The sequence below is a fragment of the Eurytemora carolleeae genome, unplaced genomic scaffold, assembly GCF_000591075.1.
Source record: "Eurytemora carolleeae unplaced genomic scaffold, Eaff_2.0 scaffold2320, whole genome shotgun sequence".
NCBI classification, from domain to species: Eukaryota; Metazoa; Arthropoda; class Copepoda; order Calanoida; family Temoridae; genus Eurytemora; species Eurytemora carolleeae.
Window position 1 is genome coordinate 5,034 of NW_019398219.1, and position 15,188 is coordinate 20,221.

At 43.6% G+C, this 15,188-nt stretch overlaps 7 protein-coding genes across 12 annotated transcripts; all 7 read left to right on the forward strand.

Annotated features, from left to right (window-relative positions):
* The first annotated feature begins 6 nt into the window (after nt 1–6).
* LOC111717047 (uncharacterized) lies at nt 7–1,331 on the forward strand. Its single transcript, XM_023492568.1, has 4 exons — nt 7–199; nt 269–674; nt 735–928; nt 982–1,331. Exons 1-4 carry the CDS (start codon nt 108–110, stop codon nt 1,265–1,267), a joined length of 978 nt encoding a protein of 325 aa, XP_023348336.1. The 5' UTR covers nt 7–107; the 3' UTR covers nt 1,268–1,331.
* Nucleotides 1,332–1,336: 5 nt separating this feature from the next.
* LOC111717046 (uncharacterized) lies at nt 1,337–2,773 on the forward strand. Its single transcript, XM_023492566.1, has 5 exons — nt 1,337–1,453; nt 1,528–1,725; nt 1,785–1,900; nt 1,966–2,211; nt 2,310–2,773. The coding sequence occupies exons 1-5, from the start codon at nt 1,369–1,371 to the stop codon at nt 2,727–2,729; spliced, it is 1,065 nt and encodes a 354-aa protein (XP_023348334.1). The 5' UTR covers nt 1,337–1,368; the 3' UTR covers nt 2,730–2,773.
* Nucleotides 2,774–3,566: 793 nt separating this feature from the next.
* On the forward strand, nt 3,567–5,313 carry LOC111717041 (uncharacterized). Of its 4 annotated transcripts, none has more exons than XR_002768657.1 (4): nt 3,567–3,948; nt 4,357–4,416; nt 4,480–5,006; nt 5,094–5,313. XR_002768657.1 is itself a non-coding variant. In XM_023492558.1 (4 exons), the coding sequence occupies exons 1-4, from the start codon at nt 3,796–3,798 to the stop codon at nt 5,305–5,307; spliced, it is 495 nt and encodes a 164-aa protein (XP_023348326.1). In that variant the 5' UTR covers nt 3,567–3,795; the 3' UTR covers nt 5,308–5,313. The 4 variants fall into 4 exon arrangements, 1 of the variants encoding a protein (XP_023348326.1); XM_023492558.1 differs by lacking the exon at nt 4,357–4,416 and having other exon boundaries at nt 3,567–3,913; nt 4,786–4,838; nt 4,897–5,006; XR_002768656.1 differs by having other exon boundaries at nt 3,855–4,416; nt 4,480–4,838; nt 4,897–5,006.
* Nucleotides 5,314–5,326: 13 nt separating this feature from the next.
* LOC111717044 (uncharacterized) lies at nt 5,327–6,460 on the forward strand. Its single transcript, XM_023492564.1, has 4 exons — nt 5,327–5,385; nt 5,443–5,579; nt 5,641–5,893; nt 5,963–6,460. Exons 3-4 carry the CDS (start codon nt 5,733–5,735, stop codon nt 6,432–6,434), a joined length of 633 nt encoding a protein of 210 aa, XP_023348332.1. The 5' UTR covers nt 5,327–5,385; nt 5,443–5,579; nt 5,641–5,732; the 3' UTR covers nt 6,435–6,460.
* A 610-nt stretch (nt 6,461–7,070) lies between these two features.
* Nucleotides 7,071–8,395, forward strand: LOC111717043 (uncharacterized). Of its 3 annotated transcripts, XM_023492563.1 has the most exons (6): nt 7,071–7,253; nt 7,334–7,447; nt 7,518–7,831; nt 7,892–8,003; nt 8,094–8,152; nt 8,207–8,395. In XM_023492563.1, exons 1-6 carry the CDS (start codon nt 7,092–7,094, stop codon nt 8,373–8,375), a joined length of 930 nt encoding a protein of 309 aa, XP_023348331.1. In that variant the 5' UTR covers nt 7,071–7,091; the 3' UTR covers nt 8,376–8,395. The 3 variants fall into 3 exon arrangements, with proteins under 3 accessions (XP_023348331.1, XP_023348329.1, XP_023348330.1); XM_023492561.1 differs by having other exon boundaries at nt 7,518–8,003; XM_023492562.1 differs by having other exon boundaries at nt 7,518–8,003; nt 8,222–8,395.
* A 1-nt stretch (nt 8,396) lies between these two features.
* LOC111717042 (uncharacterized) lies at nt 8,397–12,473 on the forward strand. The gene is made up of 12 exons (XM_023492560.1): nt 8,397–9,531; nt 9,589–9,719; nt 9,779–10,274; nt 10,357–10,813; nt 10,885–10,986; nt 11,061–11,115; nt 11,188–11,259; nt 11,324–11,470; nt 11,534–11,602; nt 11,673–11,853; nt 11,915–11,985; nt 12,059–12,473. Exons 1-12 carry the CDS (start codon nt 8,420–8,422, stop codon nt 12,436–12,438), a joined length of 3,273 nt encoding a protein of 1,090 aa, XP_023348328.1. The 5' UTR covers nt 8,397–8,419; the 3' UTR covers nt 12,439–12,473.
* Nucleotides 12,474–12,730: 257 nt separating this feature from the next.
* LOC111717045 (uncharacterized) lies at nt 12,731–14,978 on the forward strand (the record flags this gene model as incomplete). The annotated part of the gene is given in 3 exon segments (XM_023492565.1): nt 12,731–14,626; nt 14,705–14,763; nt 14,914–14,978. Coding segments are annotated over 3 exon segments (566 nt in total), but the record flags the coding sequence as incomplete, so codon positions are not given.
* Between the last annotated feature and the right edge of the window lie 210 nt (nt 14,979–15,188).

Here is a 15,188-nt window from a genome sequence, read left to right on the forward strand (position 1 = left end):
ATTTCACCAGGGGAAATTTGTGGGGTCTTTCGAAACCTTCTCTTGGCAGAATACGTCGACCTCGACCCACTAGATTTTTACGGGTCTTTTTTGTTTCAGAGAAAAAAATGCCAGCTGCTGCTTTTGTCTTTGAAAACCCGGCTAGTGTCGCTGAGGTGGGCGCAGCCCGTGTCAACAAGTATGCTGTCACCAGCTTTGGGTGAGCATAACCTCTAAAAAAAGAAAATGGTGTTGATGGCGTTTTTTCGTTTTTGTTTTTGTTTTTTAGATCCGAGTTGTCCCATGACCCCTGTGACCGTCATGCCTATAACGCGGTTTGGACGAGGGATCTGGAGCAGCGAACCATGACTGCCCAAGTGAAAGGGTTGGCTGAATTCCTGAAAAAGTATGCCATCGGCATGTTTGATCATGGTAGCGACCAATCCTTCATCCTCCTTCAACATCATTTTATTATGTTGGGTCGAGCCAAAGGACCCATGACTAAACACGAATGCATGCCGCTGTGCATGCATTCCTTCGAGTCTTTGGTGTCCCCCGAGTTTCTGGACAGTCTGGAAGCTTGGATGGTCAGCACCCAAGCCAAACTGGAGAAATTCTCAATCGAGTTTGAGGATTCTCACACCCTCCATCGTGTGGCCTCCTTGAAGACTCACTCTGATCTGGTGGAGCTGGAGGTAGGCCTCATCAAAAAAAACAAAAACAAACTACATAAGTTTTTGTAATGTTTACTTCAGGTGGGTGTTCAGTACTACAGCGACGAAGAACTGTCCAAGTTTAAACTGGTGGATCAGCGTGGGATTGTGTTGACCTACCGGTTTGCTCCGGGGGTGATTGAAACCTTGCCTCCTCCACCTGGACTCGCCCAGCCAGCTGATCTTGAGCGAGAAAGGGCGCGGATCGAGAGTATCAAGAACTACTCTTACATCAGGTAAGAGAGATGGAAACCCCCCCCCAAAGAAACAAAAAGGTTTCGTGTTGCAGGTTGCCGGCCTGTTCTTTTATCCGATGGTTGCGAAGGCAGGGTCAGGGAGAGTATACCAAAGCTCTGAAGGCGCAGGGGGTTGTGCACAACAATCCTGTCTATCGTCGTTCTTCTGTTGGTCAAAAACGAAGGAGGGGGTCTCAACACCCTCCTCTGCTAGCTGTCACCGACCCAACTCCTCCCGTTGAGGTTGATGAGGATGATGATGATTCTGATGAAGAGGTGCGGGTGGATGATGATGATGAGCCTGCACCGGTTAAACTGGTGAGGCAACACTCGATGTAGAACGAACCCTTGCTCCTCTTCTCTTTTTTTTTATAAAACCGCTGACTTGTGATTGTGTTTCAGAGCGAAAATAAAAAATAATAAAAAATGCAGCACACCCAATGGTGACTCCTCCCGTGCCTCGGTACAGTCTGGACGACATCCTAGACCTTGAGCACAAAGTTCTGTTTGTTTTGGGCAATTCGGGTGAGTATTACAGTACGGTGTGGCTGTTTTTGTTCTGGTATTGGTGTTTGGTTGTATTTACTTTAAACGCTTAGGCACTGGCAAGACCAGGGGCTTTGTGGACAACCTCCTGCCCAACCTCAACTGCGCGGGAGGTGTGTTTGTGGTTACCTCGGATCCTGCGGATTTTCAAAGCACGAGTTTGAATCACAAGCTCAACTTTTTGCCGCGGGATTTTCAAGTGGTCCCCTCGGAACTGGAGAAGCTTCCTCCCAACTCTTTGTGTTTCTATGGTGAGTAGGGCTGTTGGGGTTTTTGATTTTTTTGTTGTTGTATTTTATCATACTTTTAGACGACTTTGTTTGTCCGAAAGGAGGTAGGAACACCCAAGCTCTGAACCGTGTCATCAATTTTACTGCTCGTCACTCTCGGATCACCCTCCTGCTGGTGGTACACGGGTTGATCAAGGTGAGGAGCGTTTATTATCATAAATTAGCAGGCGTATAATTCTCCTATTTTTTTCCTAAAAACAGACCAATCTGTTCAACGAAATCAGTACTGCGCCCCTGATTCTCTTCACTTACTCCAACAACTCTTGGCAATATTTGAAGAAGCTAGCTCCCGACCAGGGGTGTTCATACTTTCTGCCGGGGTTTGAAGCAGTGAGGAGGAGGGGAGGTCACCCCGCCTACCCCCTGGGTCTGGTGGATTGGACCAGGCGGTTGATGATTGCTGACCTGTGTCCTCTTCTCCAAGGGGGTCACACTCAGATGTTCAAGGCGGGGGTGTATACAAAAAAAAAAATTTAAAAAAATGTAAACTCGGGGAGGCACGAGCCTTGAGCATCAAACTATTTTTTATACACCCTGTGTATCAGAGTGACACAACCTACGTCATCCACCCGATTGAGGAGACCTGTCCTACGACTGTGGGTGTGGTTGGAGGGGAGGGGGGGCAGGGGTCGGACGCAGCCTTCCAAGCACATCTCCTGGAGGAGTTGCAAGACTTCCCTTGGGGCAAGAAGGCTGCCCGTCTTTTAAACTATTTGCGGCTCAAAGAGGTGATCGGACCGGATACGGACCACTTGGACGGAATACCCTTGATAGACGTCCTACGCTACGTTTCAACCTCTGATCCTCCTCCCTCCGGTCCTGGACAGGTAGCCAGACGACGTCGGCCGCAACAAGAAAAAATTTTGCGAGTCTTGAGAAAACTCAAGCTCGTCAGGGGACTTCAGATACCGGCAGCCTACCTACCCAACAAATCGGCAGCGGCTGTGTTCTGGAAGGGGGGATAACATGTCTTTTGACAGTCCAGCGGTCAATCCGGTGCTGGGTAAGTTGAAAAAAAAAACTAAATAATAAACAAAAAAAATAACAAAAGGTCTCAGCTAGCCAAGAGTGCTATTTAAACATCACTTTTTACCTTTTTTACGCAAATTTTGCCTAGAGGTTTTGGCTCTTTTTAATAGAAATTACGTAATAATATTATACAAAAGTCACATCCCTGACTAGGTATGGTAGTCTCTCTGAATCTATTCTCCGCTTGGAGTAGAGGTGCCGGGCACGCTTTATGCACCAGCTTTTTTCTTTTTTTTTTTCAGAAACAAATGAGGATGGCACAACAACAGCTCCAGCAACCCCGACTCCCTCTGAGCTCGCGTTGGGAACCTCCCCAGTATGTCGGGCAAGTAGTTTTGGCTAGCTTCAGTTTTGAGTTGCTTCCCAACACCCTCACCACGGTTCGGACATCATACACATCTCGACTTAGACCAGAAACCTTTGGATTGGTGGTCCCCCGTCCGGAATTATCAGCCTTGGGTGTGGACTTAAAGGTTATGTTGTTACCTATTAATCAAACGTGTGGAACTGTAGACCTGATCCTAGATTGTCGGAGAACTCATCCTGTTCGGATTTGTATTGGCCAACCCTTGGCCCAGGTGGTTGTTGTGCCATCATGTGTGATGAGCACTGATATTGGGACCTGCACAGATCTAGACTAAATCCTTGCCCTGTTTCAGATTTTTAAAAGAATAAATGAGCTCAGACGCCTTCAGGGGGGCTTAGTTTTTTTTTGTTCTTTTTTCTTTAAAAAATTTTTTTTAAAAATTTTAAAAACATGGGGTATGGGAGATAACTTTTTAAAACCTACCTGGACTCTACCTATGATAGCCCTGGTAGAACCCAGGGGACCCAGGTTCGAACTGGTTCATCAACCAACCCTCAAGCTGGAGAACATCGAAGGCCTGGGAGCCTGGTCTTATTACAGTCTGCTCGACGCCAACGGTGTCAGAATACCGTGTGGTCCTCCCTCTCGATTGTGGGTAGAGTTGGTTAACATGTTTTAACTGTTCCAGATTCAGGATGGCCGTTGTTTTAGACTATGATAATACAAGTGCTGCTGCACGCCGACTGGCCTGTCAGATCCTGGTTGATTTTACACGCGAGTGCAGCCTGTATCAAAGAGAACTCATGATCCTAGGTGGGAAGGTCGGGGTGGTGGAGAGCGAGAAGCAGGTGTCATCAGCTTTATCATTGAGAAGGGGAAAAAAATGTATCCCAAATTTTTTTTAAAATAGTTCTTTTTTTATTTCAGACCATTTACTTAAAAAAAAAAACCAAAACAAAAATCCAAAAAAAATGGCTCGGCGCGTTGGTTTTGAAGGGAACATCGGCGCAGGGAAAACCAGTTTGATAAAGTTGGTAACAGCCCAAGCGCCCGAGCGGTTTCGCTTTTATCCCGAACCTTTGGACGAGTGGGAGGCTTTGGGCAATGTTTTGGAGGGGTTCTATGCTGGTGAACCTGGGTCCGGGTTCCTAGCTCAAACATTGATAAGTCAGACTTTGTTGCGCCGAGATATCCCACGCACCCGATGTCGGCGGGAGATAGGCTTGTACGAACGCAGTCTGATGAGTGCCCGTCAGTGTTTCATTCCTGCAATGCTGGTTCAATCTCAACTTCGACCTGTGGAAGCGGCTATTTTGGTGGGTATGAAGGGGGGTGATGGATGACTTTGAACACCTTGGCAATTCCTCTCTGTTTTTTAGAATTGTGGGACCAGTTTTCACCTCTCCATGTGGCCTCATCTAAACCCTCAGAGGATTGTCTATGTTGAGTGCGATCCGGAGACGGCCTACAACAGAGTTCTGGAACGGGGTGGGGTAGAGGGGGGACGCGTGACTCTGGGTTACCTGGAGAGGCTTCATGAGTTTCATGACGAGTGGTTGGGGCGGGGAAACCCCCGGGTTATCAGGGTAAACACATCCTCCGTAGAGGAGGCTGACATGGTCAGACTGGCCAAAGATTTAGCCGACATGCTGCTTCTCCCACCTCCCCTACCCCCCCGTTCTCAGATTTTCCGAGTGGACGAATAACTGCTCCCCCAGGATTTGTTCCCTCCTTTCAGGCAAGACAAATTAATAAAAGGGGGGTTGGGATGGGAATTTTTATTGTTTCTTCTTTAGAACCCTTACCAAGTTTTGGGAGAGTTTTGGGAATACTTGAGTGGAGCCAGAGATCTTCTCAGCGCTCATCCGGACACTCTAACGCTGGTTCTCACCACATCATGGCACAGGTTGTTGGGCTTATGAAAGACTTTTTAGATCCAACATAAATAACACTCATGCCCTGCACACTTATTCGCGTATATTCTGTTGTTTAGTGCTGCTGAGTGGGGAGCGGGTTGGGTTCGAGCTCCTGAAGGCTGGAATGCCGTAAGAAATCTCCTTCACGAGAGTTTCCCAACACGTGACGAGATATGGGTAGGAGACCGAGTTCCTGAGACGGTTTGGGAGACTGTTGATGAGGGGGTGAGCTTTAACTGGCCAGAAACCCGTCAACAATTGAACACCCGATCTATTCTCCGCTTGGAGTAGAGGTGCCGGGCAAGGGTGTGTGCATTGGCGGGAGAACTACGCCTCCTTCATCTTACCTGTTCCCAGAATACGGTTTAGGTAATAGGAACACAACGATCAATATCGTGTTTTTATTTTTTTATTTTTTGTGTTAAGGGTTACAACCAAACCTAGTGAGGAGGTTGACGCCACCCTGCCGACCTCCTTGGTTTCCTTGGCGAGGGATCCTCGCCTTGTGCTTCGTGAAATTCTATGCTGGGAGGACAAAAATGCTTACACCGAACACGTCAAGGGTGAGGATTCGCTATATTTTTGTGGTTTGGTTTACTTTCTCACCTATTTTTTCCTTTATAGGCGTTCCTGGCTCTCTGCGTTGTCAAGAGAAGAGAACCTGTCGAAGTCAGCGGCTCCAGCCATCTCGATATTTCTGTCTTTCTATCGCAAATATGGATTCACTCGTCTGGGGGGATCCTGGTCCTCTCATTTCGACCGCCTTTCCGCCTCATATTCTAACTCAGATATTAAGTTATATACCCCCTGAGGACCGGATCCGGAGTTTGCTAAACCTTATCCGTCTGTGTGGACAAACCAGACGGGTCAATATACGGTGGGTTTTTAATAATTTTATTTATTGTACTTGATTTTTTTTTCACGCCTTTTTATACTCCTTTTTTAGTGATCTTTTGGTTGAACTCTCGCAGTCTGATATTATGCTGTTCTACGGATGGATGGCTCAGAAAGCCAACCACCTGTTGGCTGGTCGGCAAATTAAAGTGGGTGAACAAACTCCTCGCTTCCCTCCGATATTATTCTTCCGTCCCAACAAGCAGGTTAATGCATCCCCTGGGATTTACTTTACCTATGATCCCGCCTTTGACTTCACTCTGCTGGATCTCAAGTACTGCTTTGCACCGGTGCTGGAGTATATCCGATGTCTGGTGGTAGGTTGTCCAACAATGGATGTGTCTTTTGAAGACTTTCTGAATTCCTGGCAGGAAGGCAGGGGTCATCCAACTCATGTGATCACTCCTCCGGAGGAGATGTGGCGTGTCTGTTCCAGCGATTCTGCCGTTTTCACACCTGGACTAGATTTCTTTTGTACTTTTGAATGTAGGCTTTGTCAACCCTGGTCTCTGGCCTTGCATTGAGTTCAACTTTTTTTTTATTATTTCAGGTGGGTTACAAAAAAATGGCAGAATTTCTAGAACCGATGGCTGGTGATGTTCGTCCATTTCGAGTATTTGTTATCAAAGTTGTAGCCTGCATCAATTCCCTCTGTCCTCACTGTGTGGGGGGTCAATCCTCAAGTTGTTGTAACCGGTGAGTTTTATTTATTACCTCTGTATGTTTAAATTTGTTATTGTTTTTTTACTGTTAGATGTCTGCTGGAGCGGTTGGTGATGGTTGAGAATGTGGATCGGAATGAGATTTTAGCTCAATCTTACGCTAAAATGGTTCACTTGATGGAGTACCAAAGAGGGTTCTTTCTCACTGCCGGAGTTGTGCCGGCCGACTGCTACAACAGAGTAGTTTCCCTGAATCCTGAGCGTTTAGAGTTTTTGTTAACTACCTGTCGGGAGATGTTTGGCGGAGGGATGGTAGAGTACTTGGGACCGGAGGCCTCTGGACTCGAGAAGCGAGAAGCCACTCTCTCCAGACTAGCCTACATCCAAGATGTGCAGAGACACTGTCCTTCTGCCAATTTCTATGGGGTCTTGTTGACCTCGGACATTCTTTAGGGCACAAAATGTTTTTTTTACCCTAAAACCAAACAAATCAAAAAAATCAACTTCTTTGTTTCAGATATGGATTCAATTTTCCGTTTGGAACGGAATCGGGAAGGATGTTCCTGGGCTGGGCGCGGGGGAACCCGCCCTTTCGCTGTTCAACCTTGTCCTGTTGATCCTCTATTGCGTGCTTACCTCCCTGAATGGGTTGTGGGTTTTCTCTCCGATCTGTGGAAACGGGTTTGAATACGTTTTTTTTTCTCACACAAATGTTTAATAATAGCACGAACCGTTCAAAAGTTTTTTTTATTTTGGTTTAGGATCGGAGTGTTGCGTTGATAGGAAGTTTTCCTGCCTATGGACGGGGACTTGTTAAATCCTTTAATAAAATCGAGATAGTCATGAGTGACGAGGTTTTCACTCTGTTTTTTGAGGTGAACAAATAGAAAAACATTATGAACGGAGATGAGATTTTTTCAAATTCTATGTTTTTTTTCTTATTAGTATCTCAAGCGGCATAACGCATTCAAGATGAAGGATGCGCCAGAGTTTGCTTTGTTGGGGTTGTATGACGTATTCCATCAGTTCCCACTCATGAGTGGAAAGCGACAGTCCTTCCGTAACTTTGGGCAAGAGTCGTCCAAGAGTGTTCTAGCTGAAACTGTCTACCTCCTAGAACCGATGGACATCTCCTCTCCACCTATCCGAACAGAGATTTCTGTTATCTCCAACCTGATCTGGTCCCGACTCGAACCTGGGCACGAGCAGAAGACGTGTGTTATGCATCAGTTGGGTGCCCGGACGCCTAACCTAGTCAGGTATATATATACTTTTTTTAAAAGAATGGGGAATCTATTTTATGAGATGTTATTTATTAGACCTAAGACTCTTGGTTGTCGCGAATCTTTTCATACTTCGGGCTATCCCCGGACCCGGGGTCCAGCGTTTGCTATGAGTCTACTTTGCAAAGCACAACATTCTCAACATCAGGTACGGATGAAAAAAAAAAAAAAAAAAAAAAAAAAAAAGTTAATCATAAGCTTGTTTTTTGTTTTTTTTTTATCTTTTTTTAATTCCTAGGTTGCTATTTACTCTTTTGAATACTATGGTCTGGCTTCGAGTGGGTCTGTCTTCAACGCGTGAGTGCTTGATATTTTTTTTCTTTTCTAAATAAAAAATAAATTCCCTTGTAGTTTTGCTGTTTTTAGTCTTCCTGCCTTGGGGACTACTCTTAACGAAGACGTTTGGAGTGGGAGGACGGTCATTGACGCCACTGCCGTGGACTTTTCAACAGTTTCTTCCACCCAGAATGGTTCCGAACTCGTGGGGATTTCTTCTTTAAACAAAAAATTCAAAAAATGATTACTAACATCCGCCTTCAATTTTGGTACGTTTTTTTATTTCAGATGATTTGTGTTTCTAGGCAAAGTCTACTTTTTTGGTTGGAAAATGAGGGTGGGGGTCAACTTTTGGTTGAACCAGGTCGAGATGATTTGTGGGGCTGTCGTTTCTTTAAACGAGTGTCTCGTCACCTGAGCAGTGTGGCCTGTCATCTGAAGTCTCAGCTTCCGGGTCAACATCTGGTACCTTTACATCAGTGGATTAAAACCTGTCTTTTCCGTGTAAATGGACTGTCCTTCAAAGAGGACAATTTAACAGCGGTCTTGGACAGGTTGGCGATTGGGGCACGGGTTTCGCTCCGTTTGGTGAATGCTGACAAGTGCAAACTAGGATGTATAGGAGACAAGGTGAACAGCGTGCATCTAAAGTGTACTTTTATAACCTCTTGGGCTTACTACAACCCTACGTCCAAACCTTGTATCTATGTGTCTATTACTGGGACGGCTAAATCGTTTCATGTCCTACGACCTGCTGAGTTCCTAGAGAGATTTAATGTCGTCCACTCCGACCTACATTCGTGGGAATGTCCTGAGAGATTTCAAGCGAGGCTAGAGCTCATGTACCCGCAGCTGAAGTTCGAGGATCAACCTCTGATGGAGATTGTCCGGACCAGAGCCTTTGAATCCAATCGAGATTTCCGACTCCAGTTCTTTTTTACTTTGGAATACGTAAGTGCCCAGAGTCTGAGGGAGTTTACAGGGTTGCTGTGTGCTGGGGCATGGGGTGGGGCTAGCATTCAGTCTTGTCGTGGAGTACTAGTTCAGATGGGTCCCTCGGGTCCCCAGTTTCTATATCTATCAGAGAGTGCGATCGAGTTATCTAAATTCAAAAGGAGTGCTGGTGCACAATTGCACATCCCTCCAGAGAATTTCTGTACGGGACGCGGGAGAAGACCTGCTGGAGAAGATGCAGGGTCTCCGAGCACCTGTCCTTGCGAAAGTGGTGATATCCTTTTTCGGAATCTACCACCAAAACAGTTGGCCCAACCTGTGGGTCAGGATGAGGCCCCCGCTGATATCATCTCCAATTTACGTTTATTGGGGCTGTGGACTCAGGATGTCGAACGAGATCTGGACCTCTGCACACGGTTGAGTTGTGTGTTCTTTGATGTTGAAAGGTAAAAGTTTTTGTGTATTTTTTACTATTCTTAAGTCTAACTGTACTTTTGAGTCAGTCTCTCTGTCCCTGTTTCCCCTCTTCCTGGAGTGGGGCCCTTGGCTCCTAGTTTACAGTTGGCCTGTGATGTCACTGACGGATTTGAGGACAGCAGCATTATGTATGGAGTCCAACTCCCCTTCCTAATCGGTGAGTTTATTTTTTTACAGATTTGAAACAGCAACAAAAAATATATGACAATTTTTTAGGTTACGCCTCTGCTCTGGATTTAGACTGGTTGGAGACCGTTGCTCTGGAGACTCTGGGATTTAAGTTGGTTTTGGAGTTAACGGGTAAAGCCTTGCGGCGTGTCTCCAATGTATTTGTTTCCAAGCTTGTTCGGAAATCTTCTCCCGCTGCTAGGCAGTTGTTTGCTACGCGCCTGCAAGATCAGTATGATTCATCGGCACAGATTAGAGATCGGGTTAAAACCGTGGGTATTGCTAGGGAAGTCACAACTGGTGACCCTGTTAACAATCGGGATATTTTACTTATGACAGTAAAATTTTTAAATCAACTACGCACGTATGTCTTGAGAGTTTGTCTCATCAAGAGTTTTTTACTGCATAATATTTGCGCCCGGGTGAAGGCAGCTCGTGAGCTTGTGTCGGCTGGACCAAGATTTCCACGGCGTAACTCTCGGTGTATACTACACAACTTAGACCGCGGACTACAGCGCCTGAAGGAGGAAGTCTTCCTGTTGAGGTATAACTAATGTATTTAGTTTTTTTTTTGTTTTTTGTTCGTTTTTTGTTTTAAACCACCTATTTATTTTTATCATTTTTAGTTTTAACGGATCCAGATACGATTTACCAATCCTCCTCGCGTTTATTTACCGGTATACCTTGGATCGCAAGCATGGGTGTAGCGTGAAGACCTTTCGACGTGGAACTATCATTAATTCCCTTAACATCACCTGGACTGGTAATGATAAAGCCAAATCTAAGGTTTATCTAACCTGTAGGGATGTCAGGCAGTTGGTTGAGCCTACCATATCTTTGGACGGATTGGGGAAGCGTTATGGATTAGATGGGGAGGGGGGGAAGGGTTTATTCCCTCACTCCTCAAACGCCTGTCTCTGGACTCTTCAAAATACATCAGCACTACCTGACGAGATGTCTCCGGAGTGGAGGAATGATTTGTCCGGAGTACGTCCGTCAATAGAGGATATTCGACGTTCCCTCAGAGAGTTTGAAGAGCGTGGTTATGGATCGCGCTATGAATACTTGTTGTGTTATTTACAGGTAACCTCTCGAGATGTTTTTTAAAATATCCATTCTAAAAACTAATGATTTTGTGTTTCTTTGGGGATCAGAAGGACGTCTCTGTTCTGAATTTTGTCTTTTGGCGTCTTTGGGCGGAGTGGCGTGAGAGGGGAATTAACTTGATCCTCTCTCGATTCTTTACTGTTTCAAAGGTATAAAAAAATAATGAATAAAAATTTATTTTTATTTTTTTATTGTAAGCGGATAAAAAAACCTTTTTTTATAGGCTGGGTTCTATTTTTTTTACACCTTTTCTCATTTGAACAGCGTTGAGCATATAGGTAGGAGAAATAAAAAATACATCTAAAGAACACGGGACGGATATCTTGGTGGTAATTTTTTTTATATTTCAGCCCCAATGGCGATGAACAAGGGTATGTTAGATTCTATCATAAACCGAGCAGTGTTGGGTGGTTACACAGCTGGTAGGATAAACCTATCTTTTTCAATTTTTATTTTTATTTTTTTATTTTTTTATCATCTATTCAGCACATGTCAGGGGCAAAATTGGCGGAGAGAACAACACTGACTACCGGATTAATCAACATCTGAATGGGCAGACTCCTCCTTCCCATCCCTTCTGGAGAAATTACACCGTGCTGCGGGAGTCTTTCCCTTTGGAGTTTGAACAACCAGGTTGAATAAATAAAATATATCTGAAAAACGGGTCTAGATAAAAATTGTTACCTTATTTTTTAGTTAAACAGGTTCGTGTGTATGACATTGTCAGTCAGTATGCTACTGCAGCTTCCGAACCATTACCAGTAGGTAGGGGGTGGTTTAGATTTTATTTTGTATTTATTTTACCAATACACGTTTATCTTTCATATCCTTGTAGGTCCTGCTGTTGGGTATCAAGCTTTTATAAAGGGTAGGACGCCTAGATTGTCTCCTGATAATCTTGTCGATCTTGGCTCCTATTGTCGGAGGCTGCAAAATTCGCCGTCCAGTGAGGTTGTCTTTAAAAAGATTCATTCACGAGAGAGAGTGTTTCTTTCAGAACACTATAAAGTTCGCGGGTGAGTGTGTCTGTTTATAAAAATATATAAAAAAAAACAACCTGTCTTTTCTTTGGTTTAGGTTTTTCCGTCGTGTTCTCTTGGATCATCCTGGGTGTTCAGTTGAACGGGTGGCGTCCGCAACTCACGCAGGTTTCTTCGTCTTTCATAAAACACATAATAAAATAATAAAACAAATATTTATCTATCTTTTACATGTTTATAGGAGGACAGTTACGTCTTGGGTTCTATGAGTTTGATGGGGCACTTCGCATTTCCACTGCAGATGGTACACCGGTTCTTCATTTGGTGAATTACCACTCAAACTTTTGTCATGGGTGTGAAACGGGATGTCCCAATCAGGTGGAACGATTTTCCCATAAGGTTGGAGCGAGTCGGGCGACAGACTTAAGAATACAACAATTTTTGATCGCCTTGTCTCTGGTGTTGAAGATCGAGATAGTTTATTCTGTGGTCACTGACTGTCCTTCTCATGTTGTAAAACTGCCCAAGGATTCTCAAGATCGAATTCTTGGTGAACCGCGTATCATATCATATTCAGGCCTGGATACTTGTTTAATATTTATCACATTTTGTATTTTTTAAATACTTTAACCTTTTTTTATGTATTTTTACAAGTAAGACATGATCAACAAAAATATCCATCTATCGCATACTTTCCTTTTGATACAAATAGAGCATTCTACTTTTTTAGAAAATGTAGAACCGGGGGTTGTTGGTGTGAACATCAGTCTCAACTAATCATACTGCAAGGTTGGATATTTTATACTTTTAAACCAAAAAAAAATCAATATTTCAGTAAAAAACTCGTTGTAAGAAAAAAATTTGCTGTAATTTTATCTTATTTTTTAGAGTTGAAATAGTCTTGTGAATGTCTGGTGAAGTGTTGAATGGAGGGCTGGAGGGATATGTAGTTGTTAAGGCATTTATTTAAAAAAATTTAAAAGTGGAATGAGGACCGAGCTGTGTTAACGAATCTGCACAAGAGTTTTTTTAAATGAATGCGTGAATTGTAGGATCTCAAGATTGCGCAGAATGCTCGATCTGAGCACATGGGTGTCTGTATTCAAAGGTGTGATCGTATACCAAAGTCAATGACTGATGTCCCAACCTTGACTGCAGATAAGGGTGGTGTTGGCATCATTGGGACAAATGCTTTTATGGGCATACATGTAGTACATACCAGTTACTTGAGGTTAGGGTTTCTAAGAAAACAGTAGATTTTTTTGTTTGAACTTACTAAAATTATCCCCCATTAGTTTTGAATCAATACTGAACCAGTTTTGTGCGAACTTGCACAGTCATTAATCAAATTCATTTTTTTGATTGGAAACCCTGTTTGAGATATCTTCACAAATCCTTTGGGTTTGATGGTGACCTCTTCATCTTGCATGGTGTGTTCTTTCTTCATAGACCCTATCTCAGAGCTCAAATCAGTCATTTCTTGGAACTGCGAAGGGAGCTCAAGCTGCAAAACACCTTGGTGTCCATGGCGAAAGCCAACTTTTTAAAGTTGCTTTTGAATGGAGTGTATGGGTACTGTTTAGCGAGAATAAACAGTCCCTCCTCTCCGTTTAGTTGTGAGATTAAGCTCGGGTTAAAAAGGGTACGCCAGATGCTTGAAAGACATCCTGAAAACATTCTAAGAATCAACAAGATATCCTCTTCGTATGCTGTTGTAACTCGTCGGAGCTATGACTCTGAGAGTTGTGTCAGCTCTCCGTTGATTGGAGTTGGCGCTACAATTCTGGGAACCTCCAAGGTGATCTTGCTGGAGAGTATGATGTTCTTGTTACGCTACCTCGATCCTCGGATGGCCGAGCTAGTGTATTGTGATACGGATTCTGTATTTTTGAGTCTTGCCCATGACACTCTGGAAGAAAACGTTCCTTTTGAATTGCGTGAAGAATTTTTGGCTCAGCTTGGAAGGTACGTGGATAGTCCCACTAAACTCAGTGGATACTTGCTTTTGGAAAATGTCTGTCTGGGGTGTACAATTTTCGGGGAGAAAATGTACACTCTCTTGGGTGAATCTGATTGTTTGATCAAAACAAGGATGAAAGGTGTCCAGAAATCAAACCTAAGCAGTTTTACTCTGGAGGAGGGGATGCAACTCCAATCCAATGGGGTGTCTCTGGTTTCTAGTGTGAACACGATGAAGCGGGTAAATGATGGTACCATATCTTTAGTGGCAGAACGGAAGCGTTTTAAACTTGCGCTCCGACCAAGAAAGCGATGCTTCAAGTCTAGTGGACAGCACAGTCTTCCTTGGTGTTAGGCTCTTTTTATATTGTGAGTGTATTGTGCATATTTTTGTGTGATTATTTCAGAATGAGTATAATGTCAAGTACTGATACTTTGATGGTCCAAGCACCTCAGGACAGCGAGCTAGCTGGGTTCATCCGGTCGCTGGGTCGTGATCCAAATGGTATCTGCCTTGGGACCTTGGAACACTTGATAATTAAATATATCAGTTACTTTCGCTTAAGGGATGCCACCAATCCTTCTATGATTTGGTCGAATGTACGGTTGACAAATAGTTTGTCTTCAAATCGGGTGTTTCATGCCACACAATTACGGGGCATCTTGTGTGGTCTTGTGACTGCCTGCAATGGGTCTCGGATCCACAGAGTTACAGGGAGCTCATCAATCTTTACAGACTGGATGCAGGCTGGGAATACATTCTTTATAAGTGAAGCCTTACGAGCGATATTGATGCGAGATTATTTACCGGTGGGTTCTAAGTCGGTGTTCACACTAGAGGAAATCAAAGGTACCAAACAAAATATTTTTTTCAAAAAAAAACGTTTAAAATCTTACATAGATCTTTAAAATTCTCAAATTTTTTTAGCTTATATTTCGGGATACCTCATGCGTCGGTCTCAGGATTTAACATATCACAATAACAAGGTGGGTGTGATGCAACTGGATATTAACTAAATAAAAATTCGTTGAGCAGAGTTAAAAAACTATAATTTTTTAATTTTTACAATTACTTTCGCATCTTTGTTATCATTTCTCATTGAACAGTTTGTCATTAATTATCTTTTTTTTAAACAGGATGCTTTTGTTGTACAAGGAGAAGAGTTGGGAGGGGTATTGGGTGTGAACAGTTTTTATCGAAGGTAGAGTTGTCATCTGAGATTTAGATTGATAAAGAAAATCTTACCATGAGGTATCTTCAGGGTTTTAATTATATAGTTCACCTTATATCTCTCTCAAAGAGAGGGGAGAAAAGAATTTAATCTATACTTTAGCTGGAGCATCGTTTTTTTTTCGTTTTTCTCAGTTCTGGGTAGAAATCTCAGCTTGGTTTTGTCAGTTTTTTTAAAAAT

Excerpts from the sequence above, each read along its gene's own strand:
- LOC111717047 (XM_023492568.1), top strand. The coding sequence starts at position 108 with ATGCCAGCTGCTGCTTTTGTCTTTGAAAACCCGGCTAGTGTCGCTGAG. Across the intron at positions 200-268 it reads TATGCTGTCACCAGCTTTGG|ATCCGAGTTGTCCCATGACC; the intron begins GTGAGCATAACC and ends TTTGTTTTTTAG. Across the intron at positions 675-734 it reads CTGATCTGGTGGAGCTGGAG|GTGGGTGTTCAGTACTACAG; the intron begins GTAGGCCTCATC and ends TGTTTACTTCAG.
- LOC111717046 (XM_023492566.1), top strand. The coding sequence starts at position 1,369 with ATGGTGACTCCTCCCGTGCCTCGGTACAGTCTGGACGACATCCTAGAC. Across the intron at positions 1,726-1,784 it reads CAACTCTTTGTGTTTCTATG|ACGACTTTGTTTGTCCGAAA; the intron begins GTGAGTAGGGCT and ends TCATACTTTTAG. Across the intron at positions 1,901-1,965 it reads TGGTACACGGGTTGATCAAG|ACCAATCTGTTCAACGAAAT; the intron begins GTGAGGAGCGTT and ends TCCTAAAAACAG.
- LOC111717041 (XM_023492558.1), top strand. The coding sequence starts at position 3,796 with ATGGCCGTTGTTTTAGACTATGATAATACAAGTGCTGCTGCACGCCGA. Across the intron at positions 3,914-4,785 it reads AAGAGAACTCATGATCCTAG|ATTTTCCGAGTGGACGAATA; the intron begins GTGGGAAGGTCG and ends CCCCGTTCTCAG. Across the intron at positions 4,839-4,896 it reads GATTTGTTCCCTCCTTTCAG|AACCCTTACCAAGTTTTGGG; the intron begins GCAAGACAAATT and ends TTTCTTCTTTAG.
- LOC111717044 (XM_023492564.1), top strand. The coding sequence starts at position 5,733 with ATGGATTCACTCGTCTGGGGGGATCCTGGTCCTCTCATTTCGACCGCC. Across the intron at positions 5,894-5,962 it reads ACCAGACGGGTCAATATACG|TGATCTTTTGGTTGAACTCT; the intron begins GTGGGTTTTTAA and ends CTCCTTTTTTAG.
- LOC111717043 (XM_023492561.1), top strand. The coding sequence starts at position 7,092 with ATGGATTCAATTTTCCGTTTGGAACGGAATCGGGAAGGATGTTCCTGG. Across the intron at positions 7,448-7,517 it reads TTTTCACTCTGTTTTTTGAG|TATCTCAAGCGGCATAACGC; the intron begins GTGAACAAATAG and ends TTTTCTTATTAG. Across the intron at positions 8,153-8,206 it reads AGTGGGTCTGTCTTCAACGC|TTTTGCTGTTTTTAGTCTTC; the intron begins GTGAGTGCTTGA and ends ATTCCCTTGTAG.
- LOC111717042 (XM_023492560.1), top strand. The coding sequence starts at position 8,420 with ATGATTTGTGTTTCTAGGCAAAGTCTACTTTTTTGGTTGGAAAATGAG. Across the intron at positions 10,814-10,884 it reads ACTTGTTGTGTTATTTACAG|AAGGACGTCTCTGTTCTGAA; the intron begins GTAACCTCTCGA and ends TTTGGGGATCAG. Across the intron at positions 11,471-11,533 it reads TTTGGAGTTTGAACAACCAG|TTAAACAGGTTCGTGTGTAT; the intron begins GTTGAATAAATA and ends CTTATTTTTTAG.